General features: G+C 45.8%; 6 protein-coding genes across 9 annotated transcripts in view; 4 read left to right on the top strand and 2 right to left on the bottom strand.

The window, feature by feature from the left end:
- LOC117894568 (serine protease 1-like) overlaps positions 1-6,138 on the top strand; it is a 30,167-nt gene extending 24,029 nt beyond the window's left edge. The window contains exon 8 of the mRNA XM_034801701.1: positions 6,091-6,138. The gene's annotated coding sequence lies outside the window, so the exon portion shown is untranslated. The remainder of the gene's footprint in view (positions 1-6,090) is intronic.
- Positions 1-13,941, bottom strand: part of LOC117894579 — a 92,799-nt gene that overhangs the window by 77,945 nt on the left and 913 nt on the right. The gene's annotated exons all lie outside the window — the stretch shown is intronic.
- Positions 5,179-8,222, top strand: LOC117894589 (serine protease 1). 4 transcript variants are annotated; one of them, XM_034801739.1, is made up of 3 exons: positions 5,179-5,459; positions 5,525-5,618; positions 7,756-8,222. In XM_034801739.1, the coding sequence occupies exons 1-3, from the start codon at positions 5,179-5,181 to the stop codon at positions 8,218-8,220; spliced, it is 840 nt and encodes a 279-aa protein (XP_034657630.1). In that variant the 3' UTR covers positions 8,221-8,222. The 4 variants fall into 4 exon arrangements, with proteins under 4 accessions (XP_034657630.1, XP_034657628.1, XP_034657626.1 ...); XM_034801737.1 differs by having other exon boundaries at positions 5,525-6,018; positions 8,150-8,222; XM_034801738.1 differs by lacking the exon at positions 5,525-5,618 and adding an exon at positions 7,449-7,596 and having other exon boundaries at positions 5,180-5,311; positions 7,662-8,222.
- LOC117894591 (serine protease 1) lies at positions 9,357-10,226 on the top strand. The gene has a single exon (XM_034801740.1). It carries the CDS (start codon positions 9,373-9,375, stop codon positions 10,186-10,188), a length of 816 nt encoding a protein of 271 aa, XP_034657631.1. The 5' UTR covers positions 9,357-9,372; the 3' UTR covers positions 10,189-10,226.
- Positions 10,248-11,070, bottom strand: LOC117894593 (serine protease 1). The gene has a single exon (XM_034801743.1). It carries the CDS (start codon positions 11,054-11,056, stop codon positions 10,268-10,270), a length of 789 nt encoding a protein of 262 aa, XP_034657634.1. The 5' UTR covers positions 11,057-11,070; the 3' UTR covers positions 10,248-10,267.
- Positions 11,898-13,565, top strand: LOC117894585 (protein tantalus). Its single transcript, XM_034801730.1, has 2 exons — positions 11,898-12,206; positions 12,262-13,565. The coding sequence occupies exons 1-2, from the start codon at positions 12,136-12,138 to the stop codon at positions 13,136-13,138; spliced, it is 948 nt and encodes a 315-aa protein (XP_034657621.1). The 5' UTR covers positions 11,898-12,135; the 3' UTR covers positions 13,139-13,565.

Genomic DNA, 13,941 nt, shown 5'->3' with positions numbered 1-13,941 from the left:
GTCTCTGGCATCATCTCAAGAGATAAAGGATATGATTCACTTTGAATCGCGAGGGTATGGCATAACTTTTGCTCGTGTCTCTTGTGTCTTTCAATAATTTATTTGCACGAAAAACGAAAAATTTCAAGTTTTTGATTTACTGAGCTGTCAGGTAAGTACTTGCTTTGATTACATTTTTTTGCATCGAAATCATCTACAGAAAAGTCTCATATTTTTCTCAAATTACTTCCCTCCACCTATCCCCATTTATCCTTCAGTTAGAGCATTGCTAAGTCTACCATTTTCTGCTTTAATCTCTTTTATATATAGAACATTTTCTTTTCTGTTAATTTCATTCCATTTCGCTTTGGCACCAAAAGTGTCTTGTCATGGTCTTGTGCCTTTTGTTCTTAGGTTTTTGCCTTCTTCCTTCCCTCTTTTTGCGAGTGACAATTGATTGACAGGAAAAGTTAATGGCTTACTTCATTCTACTGTGTATATAAATATACTCTTGTATATTGTATATTGTAGGTGTACCCATAAGAAAGTCCCAGACTCTGTAATAATTGAAACATTTGGGGTTTTGCCTCTCTCAGGAGATGGCTGGCACACACACACACTCACGCGTATACTCGTATGCAAAGCTGCTCAGAGAGCACTCACCAAAAATCCCATCACTCCTATAGGGGCACGGACGGGTGGCAGCCATCACTCTCTGTGTAAAAAAAACAACTCGAGAGTAGAGCAAAAAATAATACTCGTAATACTTTGGCTCCTCTTGCAGGGAGCACAAAAATAAAGACATAAAGCAAACAAATGCTGCTCCTCCTCTCCATCGTGGAGCCAGAGAAAAGGTGGATTGGATGGATGGGGAATGGCTGCTGTCTGTATGGATGGACTGGTTGGACTGCCAGCCCGAGTAGCTTTTAGTGCGTTCAAGCAGAAAAATATATAGAAAACAATAAACCGAAATTACAACAAAAGCAGAGCACCGCACATGGGCTCAGCCACAGCAGGACTCCGCTCTGCACCAACATATTGGCAAACAAAAAATGTTTATAAGCCATAAAGCATTCCATTCCGCTCCAGAAATATATTTATATATACATATATTGGAGTGTATATAAATATTTGCATGCTAAAATTTGATGAGTAGTTATATATTTTCCGGCACACAAGAGCAGGCGGGGCGGGCATTCCATTATATTAAGTTGAACAGCAGGGGAAAATATTTCAACCAAAATATACGAGCATGTACGAGGACTGGCATTAATGAAGTCCTCAACAAAGGAGGAGATTTTCCACTATAGAAAAAATAAAACCTGCTGAGAGAGAGAGAGCAGAGCGAGGCATCAGACTGCATTCAAATTGGAGATTCAGATTCAGATTCAGAATCCGCATGCAAAGCCCCGCCGCCAAATGCCAGACAACAACAGAAACACAAAAGAAAAAGTTGCAATATTGATGGACGGGAACAAAAGGAATACACCAGTATCACGGAATCATTTTCAGATGCTCCAATGGCAATGCCAATGCCAATAAGCAGACAAGTGCCACCTCGAACGGGGAGACACGTTTCTGGTGCTTGCCTCGAGAAAAGCTCCCCCCTAAATCTTATGCCGCACAAAATCCAATTGTCGTAGTAGACAAAAATCCCTGGCGCTGGCACACAATGCTCTCTCGCAACAATATATATAAAAAGGAAGAAAAAAAGGCTAGCCAGAAGCAATCTATCGAAAAGGATTTGTTTGCATGGCAGGAATTTATATTTATATATTTGTCGATGGAACAGCAGCAGCCAGCAGGCCTTCTCATATGCAAAAGCCAAACGGCAGCTTATTGATAGAAAATCTCCACACACACACACAGAGAGAAAGCTGGCAGAAATGTCCTCAAATATTTGCTCAGGCATGGCAGGAGGGGAGACGTATAATATATCCATATATAATAACTTAGTGTGATCCCTGGACATCAAATTTAATGCCAGCCACTTGGGTTTGTCTGCCGCACCAGGGATGGGATTTGTGTCTCTGATATTGACAGCTAAGCGGAGTAACTGGCAGCAACGATACACCACACTCTCTCCCGCTCTCTGTTTAGCAAGTTTCCTGTTGAAAATTGCACTCAGGTAGTAGTTTGTGCAGACAAGCAGCAGCTGCTGCCCTAATCAAACTTTTTCAATACATCGCGCATTAAAAACGAGTTGACAAACTGCACAAACACAACGCAACACACAACAAAAAGTTTGACCAAGTGCCACTCCCCCGTCTATCCCTCCATCGTGTGCAGCAACAAATTGCATTTCGTTTGAGCAAACAAAAAAAAGAAAAGTAAACTTTAGGGCAGAGCAGAGAGTTGGCAACATCTTGGGGAGAGTGTGGGACAGGGCAGTGGTAGGTGACCTGTGCAAACGCATTACTCATACGCAAAGGCATATTCCCAGGAGGGATGATTAATGAGGCGGCTGCTGTTGACAACTCCAAAGGCTCCTCAGCCGAAAGCAATTTGAATTATAGCAGGAAATAGACATGGACCATGTGATAAGTCATCAACCGAAAGGGAGGAGCAGGAGCAGCAGCCAGGTCAGCTGTGGCAGACAGTTGTCATTAATTTTGGTCAACTATCAAGCGGAGGAGCGGGCCACGCCAAACCGCAGGCCTTGCGACATTTTCATGACCAAAAAAAAAGGAGGGAAACACTGAGCAGAGTTTTCCATTTGAGCCAAATAATACAATGTAATGGCAGCCAAAAAAACATCCAGAAGGAGAGTGGTCCAAGTGGAGAGCGGCAGTGGCAGTGGAAATGCCCCATGTCCGTGGAGCGTAATCGATGCGGCTCCCATTAGATTGTTGCCTCGAATTGTGTGGGGACCAGCGGCAGTCCTCAAGTGTTTGCTGGCTGCTCCTGCTGCTCCTGCTTCCACAGCTACTTTTTATCCCAAGCTGCTGCTTCGTTTATCATTTGTTGTTCACTTGTCGAAATTTTATTGCTGCAATCTTGTTTGTCGTCGTCGTCTCCATCCTCAAAGCGAAGAGCGGAGCGAGCAGAGCGCACGCTGGGGGACATTTGGAAATGCCTTCGTCTCGTCTTTTATATATATATCAGAACTTAAGACCAGAGGCGTAGCTCTTGATGAAACTGGGGCTACTTGGGGCATTTCCCTCTACCGTCTACGCAACTGGAAACTCTCAAACTCTGCTCTGTCTTCTTGTGTGTGGACAACAATGTCCAGTTGAGGCTGTTGCTCTGGGTCGCTGGACCCGTGGAGAGCAGGATATGCGTCTAATAAGCGTGTGTGTTGAGTAAGCGCATTACGTATACGTATCTAATATATATAATACGAACGAGTGGTATATATCAACTGTCGAGCAATTTAAAGTGCGCTGCGCCACTCCCCTACACTCCGCCCTTTACTTTCCTTTCATTTTTCATTTCACTTCCTTTTTGGTTGGCCTTTAAGCTCGTGCTTGAACAACAATGAGAGCAAATATTTCAAGAAAATTAGTTTCTTTTGTTTTTTTTAGACACACAGAGACAAAGGGCCAGCCAGAACGGGCCGGGACCATTTTTTCGCAATCAGCGAAAGGAGCAAACCATAAAAAGAGAGCAGAGAGAGAGAGAGAGTGAAGATAATAATCAATAAAGTGCAGCCAATGCAGGGGATTAAAGATATCTGTGGGGGGGGGTAAAGAAAGGGAAGAGAAAGCCGCAGGATAAACGTTATCTTCTAATTAAATGGGAAACATTATTTGGGCGAAACTATTTTCCATTTCCTTTACCCAGAATAGAAGCAATCGTCAGCAGAGAAATCTATTTTAGTTTTTGTCCGGCCACATACGAAAATGCTTAGCATTTATGGCCCAGACACGCACAAGGACATGCCACATGCCACTTGCCCCACACACAGAGACGGACAGGCAACAACTACATGTGTCAGCATGAAAGGCAATGAATTGTTTTTATGTGCTAATGTCCCCGAAAGTCCTTCCTTGGGCATTCCCATCACGTAAGGCGATTTGATTTCAATTTCCCTCAGATTCAACTATGACCCCTCTCTGTCCCGAGCCCCCACCAAAGTGACTAGGCAACTTTTAGTCGCACACCAGTGCGTATGGTTAATATGATTGAAGTCTGATCGGCAGATAATCGCTGGGAATTTCACACACACTCGAGAGTGGCCTCGAGCAGCCAAGTGGGAGCCAGCTGTAAATCTCTTTTCGGGTGAAACACAATCGCTGGGGTTGTAAAATTGTTTTTAAAAGTATTTAATAATTCGAATAGTTGTGGATTTTCCCACAAACCTAAATATAAAGCCCAAAAGTCACCCGTTCGTTACGTTCCATTGATAAATATCTGCGAAAAAAGCATTGTCGTCATTTATAAGAAATCTTTTTTGCCGTATCACGAGTGCGAAATGCGCGGAGTGTGCGGAGTGTGAAGTGCTAGACGTCTGCCGCCTTTTGATTTCTTTCAAGTGCGTTTAATTGAAAGCCTGCGGCGTCCACTAAGTAATCTAATAGATTTCCCACAATCACGGAAAAAACAACAACAGCGGAGAATGATAACAGAAGATACTATTGGGCCAAATAGAAAGCCTGCCTGCCTAGAAAGATACCGCCCACCAACTTATATCTCTTGAAAGATAGCCACAACTAATACACTCGGAGAAAAATGGCAAATGATTTTTCGATACAAAAATAGTAAAGTTAACTGAAAAAGAATCCATTTTAAACTGAATTTAATGTGATTCAAATTTAGTGGAAATAAATAAAAATCATTCATAAATATCATAAAAATATTCAAAATCAAAGTATGCAAATATTAAATTTAAATGTGAAGAGTATTTATTTTAATTATCAAATAGATATTTATATCCTAATTTCAGTTGCCACTCTCGCTGCAAATCTTTTGGCTTTGGCTGCTTTCTCCCAGTGTTCTTACATCCTTTCGTTTCCCTAGAAAACGAACCACGGAGCAATGACAGGCGTCCGCTGCTTATGTATTTTTGAGTCTAAAATCCAAAACACCCGCACGGACGATAAGAGCCACAAAGAAAAAGAAATAACAGAGAGAAATCAAACCTTTAGAAATAAACAGAAATGACTTGGTCAAAAAAACACAAGAGGCACGGCCCGGACAGGGCCCGGACCACCACTCTGATAAGAAATTTGTGTATAAAAAGAGGCGCTTGGTCAACGGATGGACATTCATTCGATCATCATGAAAGTGCTCGTAGTCTTCGCTCTTGCTTTGGCCTCCGCCTCCGCTGGCCTGCTGCCCCAGGTGCTGCCTGTGCACCCCCGTGACCTGCCCGCTGTGCCCTCGATCGAGGGTCGCATCACCAACGGCCAGACCGCCTCGGAGGGACAGTTCCCCTACCAGGTGGGACTAAGCTTTGGCAGCTCCAGCGGCAGCTGGTGGTGCGGTGGTTCGATCATCGACAACTCCTGGGTGCTGACTGCTGCTCACTGCACCAGCGGGTAAGGAAAAGCCCTCTCTCTCTCTCTAGTTTTCCTTAGTGACGAGGCTCCTGTCCCTTTTTTAGTGCCTCTGATGTGACCATCTACTACGGCGCCACTGTCCGCACCAGCGCCAAGCTCAGCCAGACCGTCTCCAACTCGGATTTTGTGCAGCACGCCAGCTACAACAGCATTATCCTGCGCAACGACATCTCGCTGATCAAGACCCCTGCCGTCACCTTCACCTCGGCCATCAACAAGGTTGCCCTGCCCTCAATTGCCAGCAGCTACTCGACCTATGCCGGCGATACCGCCGTCGCTTCCGGCTGGGGCAAGACCTCTGATGCTGCCAGCTCTGTGGCCAACATTCTGCAGTTCAGCACTTTCACCGTGGTGACCAACGCCAACTGCGCGAACGTTTACGGCTCCCTGATCATCAATAATGGCGTCCTCTGCATTGGCACCCCCAACAAGGTGTCCACCTGCAACGGCGACTCTGGTGGCCCATTGGTCCTGACGAGCAGCAACGTGCTGATCGGCGTCACCTCCTTCGTCTCGAGCGCTGGCTGCGAGTCCGGCGACTACGCTGGCTTCTCCCGTGTCACCTACTTCTTGGACTGGATCAAGTCCAACTCTGGAGTCTCCTACTAAAGCAGAGCTGCGGCACTTTCTTTCTTTCTTTCCAAAAAATAAATAACGATTATTATCTAGAAAATGTACACAAAAGATTTTCTCTTGGGCCGAAAGTGGAGGATTGTTCTTGAAGGGTTCTAAACCAATTTTAGGGATTTTATTCGAGTGCAATTACTGAGAAAATAAATACGAGTGCTACAGCTGTTGTTGCTCTTATCTGCAATGCTAGGAAGTTTCTCCATCGATTCGATTTGTTAAATTTAATCAAAGCACTTGAGAGACTCTGACAGTTTCTATGGAAATGTCATAATAACAATTATTCATTCAACAGAAACAGATAATTAAACCACGAGTATCATTAATTATGATTCTTAGAAAATGCAGAGTCCAGCTCAGTGCAATGAAAGCGCATTTGAGCGAAAGAAACAATAAGGAAAACGTACCTTAATTTCAGCAAAATAAATTGTAAAGAAATAATGTGACAAAAGCTAAAGAATTATTACCAAAGATAAAAGGGTCTTCAATTGCTCCAAACAAGAAAAAGAATGAAGCATCACAAGCATTTACAGTAATTTAATATTCTTTTGGCCTAAAACTCAACATTTTAGCATGCATTTTTCCTATAAAAGCAAAAGTCAAAGCTGCTGAGCTTCGCCCTATATAAATATGTAATTATATCCCAAGAAAGTGAGATTAAACTAGCAGCAGCATCCCCTTTTCACGCCTTTCCACAAGTCAAAGGCGCTGGAAAATTTCTCACTTAAAGGCACCCAAAAGAAATCAAAACAAATCCAAACACTTGCCACAGCAATCGCGCTCCCTTTTGGTGTATACTTTTCAGTGCCAAAGCAAATCAACAAATAACAAAACAAATAAAAGCAAATGCATTACACACACTACATATTAAAGACCCATCATAAATTCGAAGCTTATTTTAGCACCGCAATTGTCGAACGAGTGTCGAACGAGGGTCCGAGTCGATCACTGAACGATTAGAACACTTTTAATCGCATGAAAATCTCTTAAGATGCAGAAGGAAGATTAAATTTCCAGACATCGAGCTGCTCGTATCTGCAAAACTGATAAAATATCCTGCAACCTAAGCAAAAGACACTCTGATACGGTGGCCACAATTTATGACCGAAATAAATGACGGCTGACTCGGTTGATTAGAGCCCATGGGCCATGGGAGTGGGCCATGGGAATGGGGTATATAATGGGCCAGCCAATGGTGGAGGAATCATTCGTTTAACGATCAAACAAACATGAAGGTTCTCGTTGTACTCGCTCTGGCTCTGGCCACCGTCTCCGCAGGCGTCTTCCCGCAGACGTTCCCTGTGCATCCCCGTGACAGGACTGTCAACCCATCGATCGAGGGTCGCATCACCAACGGCAAGGACGCTGTGGAGAACCAGTTCCCCTACCAGGTGTCCCTCAACTTTGGCAGCAACAGCGGCGGCTGGTTCTGCGGTGGCTCCATCATTTCCCCCGAGTGGATCCTCACTGCTGCTCACTGCACCAGCGGGTAAGTCACCAAAGAAGTTTCCACTGGAATCAAAACTAATGGAAAATTGTTTCCCCTTCCTTTAGTGCCTCCTCCGTGACCATCGGCTATGGCGCCACTGTTCGCACTTCCCCCGTGCTGAGCCAGACCGTCACCAGTGGAAGCTTCAGCCAGCATGAGAGCTACAACTCGATTATCCTGCGCAACGACATCTCCCTGATCAAGACCCCAGCTGTGTCCTTCACCGCTGCCATCAACAAGATCAACCTGCCCGCCATCTCCAGCAGCTACTCGACCTATGAAGGCCAGACCGCCGTCGCCTCCGGCTATGGCAAGACCTCTGATGCCTCCAACTCCGTGGCCAGCCACCTGCAGTATGCCGACCTCACCGTTATCTCCAACAAGGCCTGCGAAAACACCTTCGGCACATTGATCGTCACCCCCAGGGTCATCTGTGTCGGCACCTATAACGGCGTGTCCACCTGCAACGGCGACTCTGGCGGCCCCCTGGCCGCCGATGGCGTCCAGATTGGTGTCGTCTCTTTCGGCTCCAGCGCTGGCTGTGAGATCGGCTCCCCAGCTGGCTTCACCCGTACCACCTACTTCTTGGACTGGATCGCAGAGAAGACTGGAATTTCTTACTAAATGAAAATCCCAGCAACTTTAGCTGCACAACAAATAAAATGCATATGAAAAATCCCACGTACTACAAGGCTTATGCTTCAGATTTTAAGTGGGTGTGGGTTTAGTTTTGGATGGGAGAAGTGCTACAAATTGCATTGAGAATTCTGCCCTAAGTGAAACAACTCTTCAATCGATGTTTGGGAAGGAATTTAGACAAGTTTTGGCTTAGTTCTGAGAATTTCAAGCAGCCTTAATATTGAAGGTTTGTGCAATGACACAAAAAATAAAAGTAACTCCCTATTTCTGGCGCTCATAATTGAGATTTTGAAATATACGAAATATTGGAAATATATTTTATTTACGAATAAAATACGTAAGTTTCGTTTTGGGATCTATAAAACAAACAGAATTAAATGTAAGTCAAATGTTTTAGAAAATCGTGGAATAAAGAGACGAATTCCGAGCCGAATCCCTTCAGTTTTCTCTCAAATATAATAGAAAAGCCCCTATAGAAATTATATAAAAATACCCATGAAGTTCAGATGATTTTATACCACTTTAACCATGCAAAACTCTGGCTATGTCCTACAATACATACAACTGACAGAGCCTGACAAGAAATTCATCATTTCATACAACTGACAGAGCCTGACAAGAAATTCATCATTTCTGGACAATAAAGGATGAAAAATCCACAGCAATCAAATTTGAACAACTTTTTCCCCATCTCAACTAGTAATTTAATTCATAAATATTAAGCATTTCGTCTATAATTTTTCCATACATTTTTGACACAAAATAAAACATCTAAACCTAAGAAAAACCCACAAATATACAGAAATGTCTCATACCGATTAAAATGTTTCCAGTTTTTGTCCAGTTTTGTTGTGGCCTTTGAGAGGAGATATGATATGAGCGTAATCAACAAGAGTGTGTGTGGGGTGTGTCTGGGCATTGTAAAGATTTCACTTCAGCAAAAAATAAGATTTTCCCGTGCGATTCGGTTGCATTGATAGACGAGAGCTGATATATGATCGAACTTCGAGTTATCAGCGGATTGTAAATTCTGTTCTTAACTGGAGTTGAATGCCTCTAAACAAAAGCAATGACATGGCGGAAGCCGTTGCCTATATAAGCCACTCAAGATCGATATTGTGTTGACATTCGTTCGAAATGAAAGTGCTCGTGGTTCTAGTCATAGCGGGCATAGCCTTGGCGGCAGCCCTGGAGCAGCCCGTGCCCGTGAAGGACATGCCCGTGGGCAAGAGTGTGAACGGACGCATCACCATGGGCTATCCGGCGACCGAGGGCAAGGTTCCATACATTGTGAGCCTCGTTTTTAGCAATGCCAACGGCGGATCTTGGTTCTGCGGCGGTTCCATCATTGGCCACACCTGGGTCCTCACGGCCGCCCACTGCACAAACGGCGCCAGCTCCGTGACCATTGCCTATGGCTCTGTGAGGCGCCAGCAGCCACAGTTCACGCATGTGGTGCAGCAGAACGACATTCAGCAGCACGAGGCATACAGCACGAAGACCCTCAACAATGACATCTCCTTGATCCGCACACCGCACGTGGACTTCTGGTCGCTGGTGGACAAAGTGGAGCTGCCGCGCTACGAGGATCGCTACAACAATTACTATGGCTGGTGGGCTCTGCTCTCCGGCTGGGGCAAGACCTCCGATGACAGCGGCGTCTCCGATTACCTCAACTGTGTGGACATTCAGATAGCTGACAATTCCGTGTGTGAATCCTACTACGGCTCCACCACCATCACGCCCAACCATGTGTGCATTGCCACACCCGAGAACAAGGGCTCCTGCAGCGGAGATTCCGGTGGTCCTTTGGTTCTCCATGACGGCAATCGCCAGGTGGGCATTGTGTCCTTTGGCTCCTCCGCTGGCTGTTTGTCCAATAGCCCCAAGGGCATGACTCGGGTTACTGGCTACTTGGATTGGATACGCGACCACACGGGCATTTCCTACTAAAGATCATCAAAGATTGAACAAATAAAGAACAAGTACTGCAAATAATATTCCCAAAACCGTTTTTAATTTGTGTTTTTTCTTAATAAGAAATTCCCGTGTGGTCACGAATCCAATCCAGGTAGCTGGTGACACGCACCATGCCCTTGGGGCCATTGGACAAGCAGCCAGCGGAGGAGCCAAAGGACACAATGCCCACCTGGCGATTGCCGTCATGGAGAACCAAAGGACCGCCAGAGTCGCCGCTGCAGGTGCCCTTGTTCTCGGGCGTGGGAATGCAAATCAAATCACCCGAGAAGCTGCCGTAGTAGTTCTCACACACAGAGTTCGCGCCAATCTGTACATCCACGCAGTTGAGGTACTCCGAGACGCCACCATCATCAGAGGTCTTGCCCCAGCCAGAGACCAGCGCCCACCAGCCCTGATAGTTGTTGTAGCGATCGTCGTATCGTGGCAGCTCTACCTTGTTCACCAGCGCCCAAAAGTCCACGTGGGGAGTGCGGATGAGAGAAATGTCTCCCGATCCGTGCTCGATGAAGTCGTTGCGTCCCACCCAATGGGTGTACTGAGCCTGGAGACGCCACAGGGCGCCGTAGTAGATGGTCACCGACTCCATGCCGTCCGTGCAGTGCTTGGCGGTCATGACCCAAGTGTTGCCAATGATGGAGCCACCGCACCAGGTGCCGCCGCCATTCCTGCTGAAGCCCAGGCCCACAATGTATGGGACCTTGCCCTCGTGCGCCGGATAGCCCATGGTTATGCGACCCTCAATGTTGGCCTTGCCCACGGGCACATCCTTCCAGAACACGGGCTTCTCGAACGCCGACGCGGAGGCGATCACTCCCAAAAGCAGAATTCCCAGCACTTTCATTTTGATGAGAAAACCTTATTTGAATTCAACTGAGTGAACGCTGGTGGTTATATACCCATCGTATAGAGCGTACCACTTGCCGGAAATCAATATAAATGTTGAAACAAAATTATTTACAATATGCAGATAAGCAGCGAAACCATTTTAAATGTCCGAAGTGTCCGTTATATCTACATTACCAATAAAACTTGAAGAAATCTGCAGCTAACGATAAGATTGAATCGTCTGCTTGCATAATCAGCGAGTATCAAACATAATATAATTGATAAACTCGAAAATGTAAAGTACCTCTTTTGAAATTATCAAAGCGCGCGACATTCAAATTTAACCGCCTTTCCGACGCAAGCGCCCCCTGTCGCCTTTTTCTGGTACCATTATATAAAATGCAACAGTCCGGCCACACTGCGCTATGTATCGATATCTATATCGATAGACACGCACATCGTTTAAAGCACTCTGGCAACGCTCGCAGAAATAAACACTTTTTAACAGGGTAAAATATACGAAATTGAGTTTTGTGCTATTTTTGTTTTAAACTTAATTTAGAAACACGCCAAGTCAATGAAGTCGTGAAAACTAGCCACTCTTGTAGAGAATTAATTGATAAATTGGATAAAATTATTGTTTTAGCGCAGAGACTCCTAATTAGCTAGTAATATCAAATAGAACGTTAAAATCGAGGAAAATAATTAAAGATTCACGGTATTTATGGTATATTTTGAAAATGCAAGGGTTGATTTCGGTATATTCCCGAGGGGCTGTCGGTATATTTTATCAATAATTCCGCGGTCACACTGCTTTTTAAGCAGAAACAAAAAAAATAACATTATTAACAAAAAAACACACAACCGACGCCAGAACTATTGCCACAAAAAGGTGTGCCGCATATACCCGCCAGTGAGCGCTGTGCCCAACATTGTGCAAAGTTGGTTTTCCGCCGTTGGTGGAGGAGCTCGTCTTGTGACCAGAAAAGCCCCCCCCAAGGAGATTACCGACAGACAGACGCCCAAAAAAAAAAGAGTTGAAGTTAAGGAAAAGGTATTGGAAATGCGTGCTTTAGCGGCCAGCAGACAGACGTAATGGACAATATTGTGCATAACTTTGCCAACATCACATTTCAGCCGAAAGAAGTCGGATTGTCGGAGAATCGGTAAGCGAATCCCCACAAAAATCAAACAAAATTCACCCTGAAGTGTATTTTGCAGCTCCGCCAGCAGCAGCAGCTTCTTGTGGAGCCTGAAGCCAATGGCTACGGCCACTGCCACTGCCACTGCAACTGCCATGTCTGATGTGGAGGAGATGCAGGATGGGTCGAAGGAATCGGAGCCCAGCGAGAGCAGCGATCAGTCCGATGAGGTGGACTCGCAGCTCAGCCGCGGGGAGGACGATGACAGCGACTGGCAGAGTGGCGGCAGCAGGCGCAAGGGCAGCGGCAGCTATGTGTCGGGCGGACGAGCTGGCGTGGCTCGCCGCCGCATGCCGGCACGCGTCTCCAAGGACAACTTCAATCGGGTCTGCAGTGCCATCATGAAGCCCATCAAGAAGAATCGCCGCAAAGAGCTGACCACAAATTCGCAGACGCTCAAGACCATCGAGAAGATCTACACGAACAAGCGCATGAAGAAGTTTATACCCACAAATCTCGAGACAATCTTTGAGGAGCCCAGCGACGAGAATGCCGCCGATGTGGAGGACGACAGCGAAGAGTGCTCGATCAGCAGCCAAGTGAGAATTGTAAAATTTGGCAACCGTAAGATGCGACGCGCCATTTCCTTCAGTGACGGACTGAACAAGAACAAAATACTGCTGAAGAAGCGACGCCAGAAGGTGAAGAAAACCTTTGGCAAGCGCCTCGTTCTGAAGAAGATCTCAATGACAGAATTTCACGATCGTCTCAACAAGAGTTTCGACAGTGCAATGCTCGAGGGTGAAGAAGGTGATGCTGGAGGAGGAGGAGGAAACGCCGAAGCCAAGACTGCCATGACCATGGATGATATGCAGCTGCCCGCACTGAGCAGCCAGTATCACATGCAGCAGCTGGGACTACCGCAGCCACAGCCACAGCCGGCGGCGTTCGAGTAGAGGAGAGACTGAAGCATCAGCGCATAATGCACGTTATATCATTACTACACTCGGATAGATTGTGTCACTGTTTTACACTTTACACCCATTGAATCATAAATTACGCTACTGATAGATATTACGAATAGTGTCCAAATGAAAAGTGACCGCAGGTGGGTTCCCATTGGGACTGCAATCTCGCCTGCGGTCACCTGAACTGATACCAATTATTGAAGCTAGGATTACCGATCGATCAACGTGCACCTTATTTCATTTCACGCCCCCTAGCTATGCAGATAGTCGTGGTGGGAACAACTCAAGCAACCCATTAAAGTTATCACATTTTTATGTAAATAGCGAGTAATCTAAACTTAAGTTTCATCCAGCCATAGAATACGATTCTGTGCGTAGTTCGTAAGTGCAGAATAAATGTTGTAAAGAAAATGAAAAGAAAAGTAGCCTCCTCCGCCTACTACTCCACCCAAATGAAATACGAAACGGAAACCCTGAGCGACGCACGCACAAGCCGCCGCCGACGCCGCCAACCCCGCAATTCGAGGCGTCGCAAAATGCGAAAACTGTTGGGGGGGGAATAGTGCGAAGTGAAATAACGGCAGAGGCATTAGCAAGTGCAATAAAAATGCAGCAACAAAAACGCGCCCATTATTAATGAGTGCAACATGCAATGGGGCTGCCCCGCCGCGGCGGCGTGGTAATAACAATTCGCGATTATGCTCATGCCTTGCCTTGCCTTGTTTGTGTTCAGTATAGACGCACAGCACGAAATCGAACTGCACAACAAGCGCTGCAGCTGCAGGTGGCGT

Source organism: Drosophila subobscura, chromosome J, assembly GCF_008121235.1.
Source record: "Drosophila subobscura isolate 14011-0131.10 chromosome J, UCBerk_Dsub_1.0, whole genome shotgun sequence".
In the NCBI taxonomy this organism is placed as follows: Eukaryota; Metazoa; Arthropoda; class Insecta; order Diptera; family Drosophilidae; genus Drosophila; species Drosophila subobscura.
Note: the sequence above shows the minus strand (reverse complement) of the source record. Positions and strands in the feature narration are given on the sequence as shown.

Coding starts and splice junctions, on each gene's coding strand:
- LOC117894585 (XM_034801730.1), top strand. CDS start 12,136: ATGGACAATATTGTGCATAACTTTGCCAACATCACATTTCAGCCGAAA. Junction 12,207..12,261: donor GTCGGATTGTCGGAGAATCG/GTAAGCGAATCC, acceptor TGTATTTTGCAG/CTCCGCCAGCAGCAGCAGCT.
- LOC117894593 (XM_034801743.1), bottom strand. CDS start 11,056: ATGAAAGTGCTGGGAATTCTGCTTTTGGGAGTGATCGCCTCCGCGTCG.
- LOC117894589 (XM_034801737.1), top strand. CDS start 5,179: ATGGACATTCATTCGATCATCATGAAAGTGCTCGTAGTCTTCGCTCTT. Junction 5,460..5,524: donor GCTGCTCACTGCACCAGCGG/GTAAGGAAAAGC, acceptor TCCCTTTTTTAG/TGCCTCTGATGTGACCATCT. Junction 6,019..8,149: donor CGCTGGCTGCGAGTCCGGCG/ACTACGCTGGCT, acceptor GTGAGATCGGCT/CCCCAGCTGGCTTCACCCGT.
- LOC117894591 (XM_034801740.1), top strand. CDS start 9,373: ATGAAAGTGCTCGTGGTTCTAGTCATAGCGGGCATAGCCTTGGCGGCA.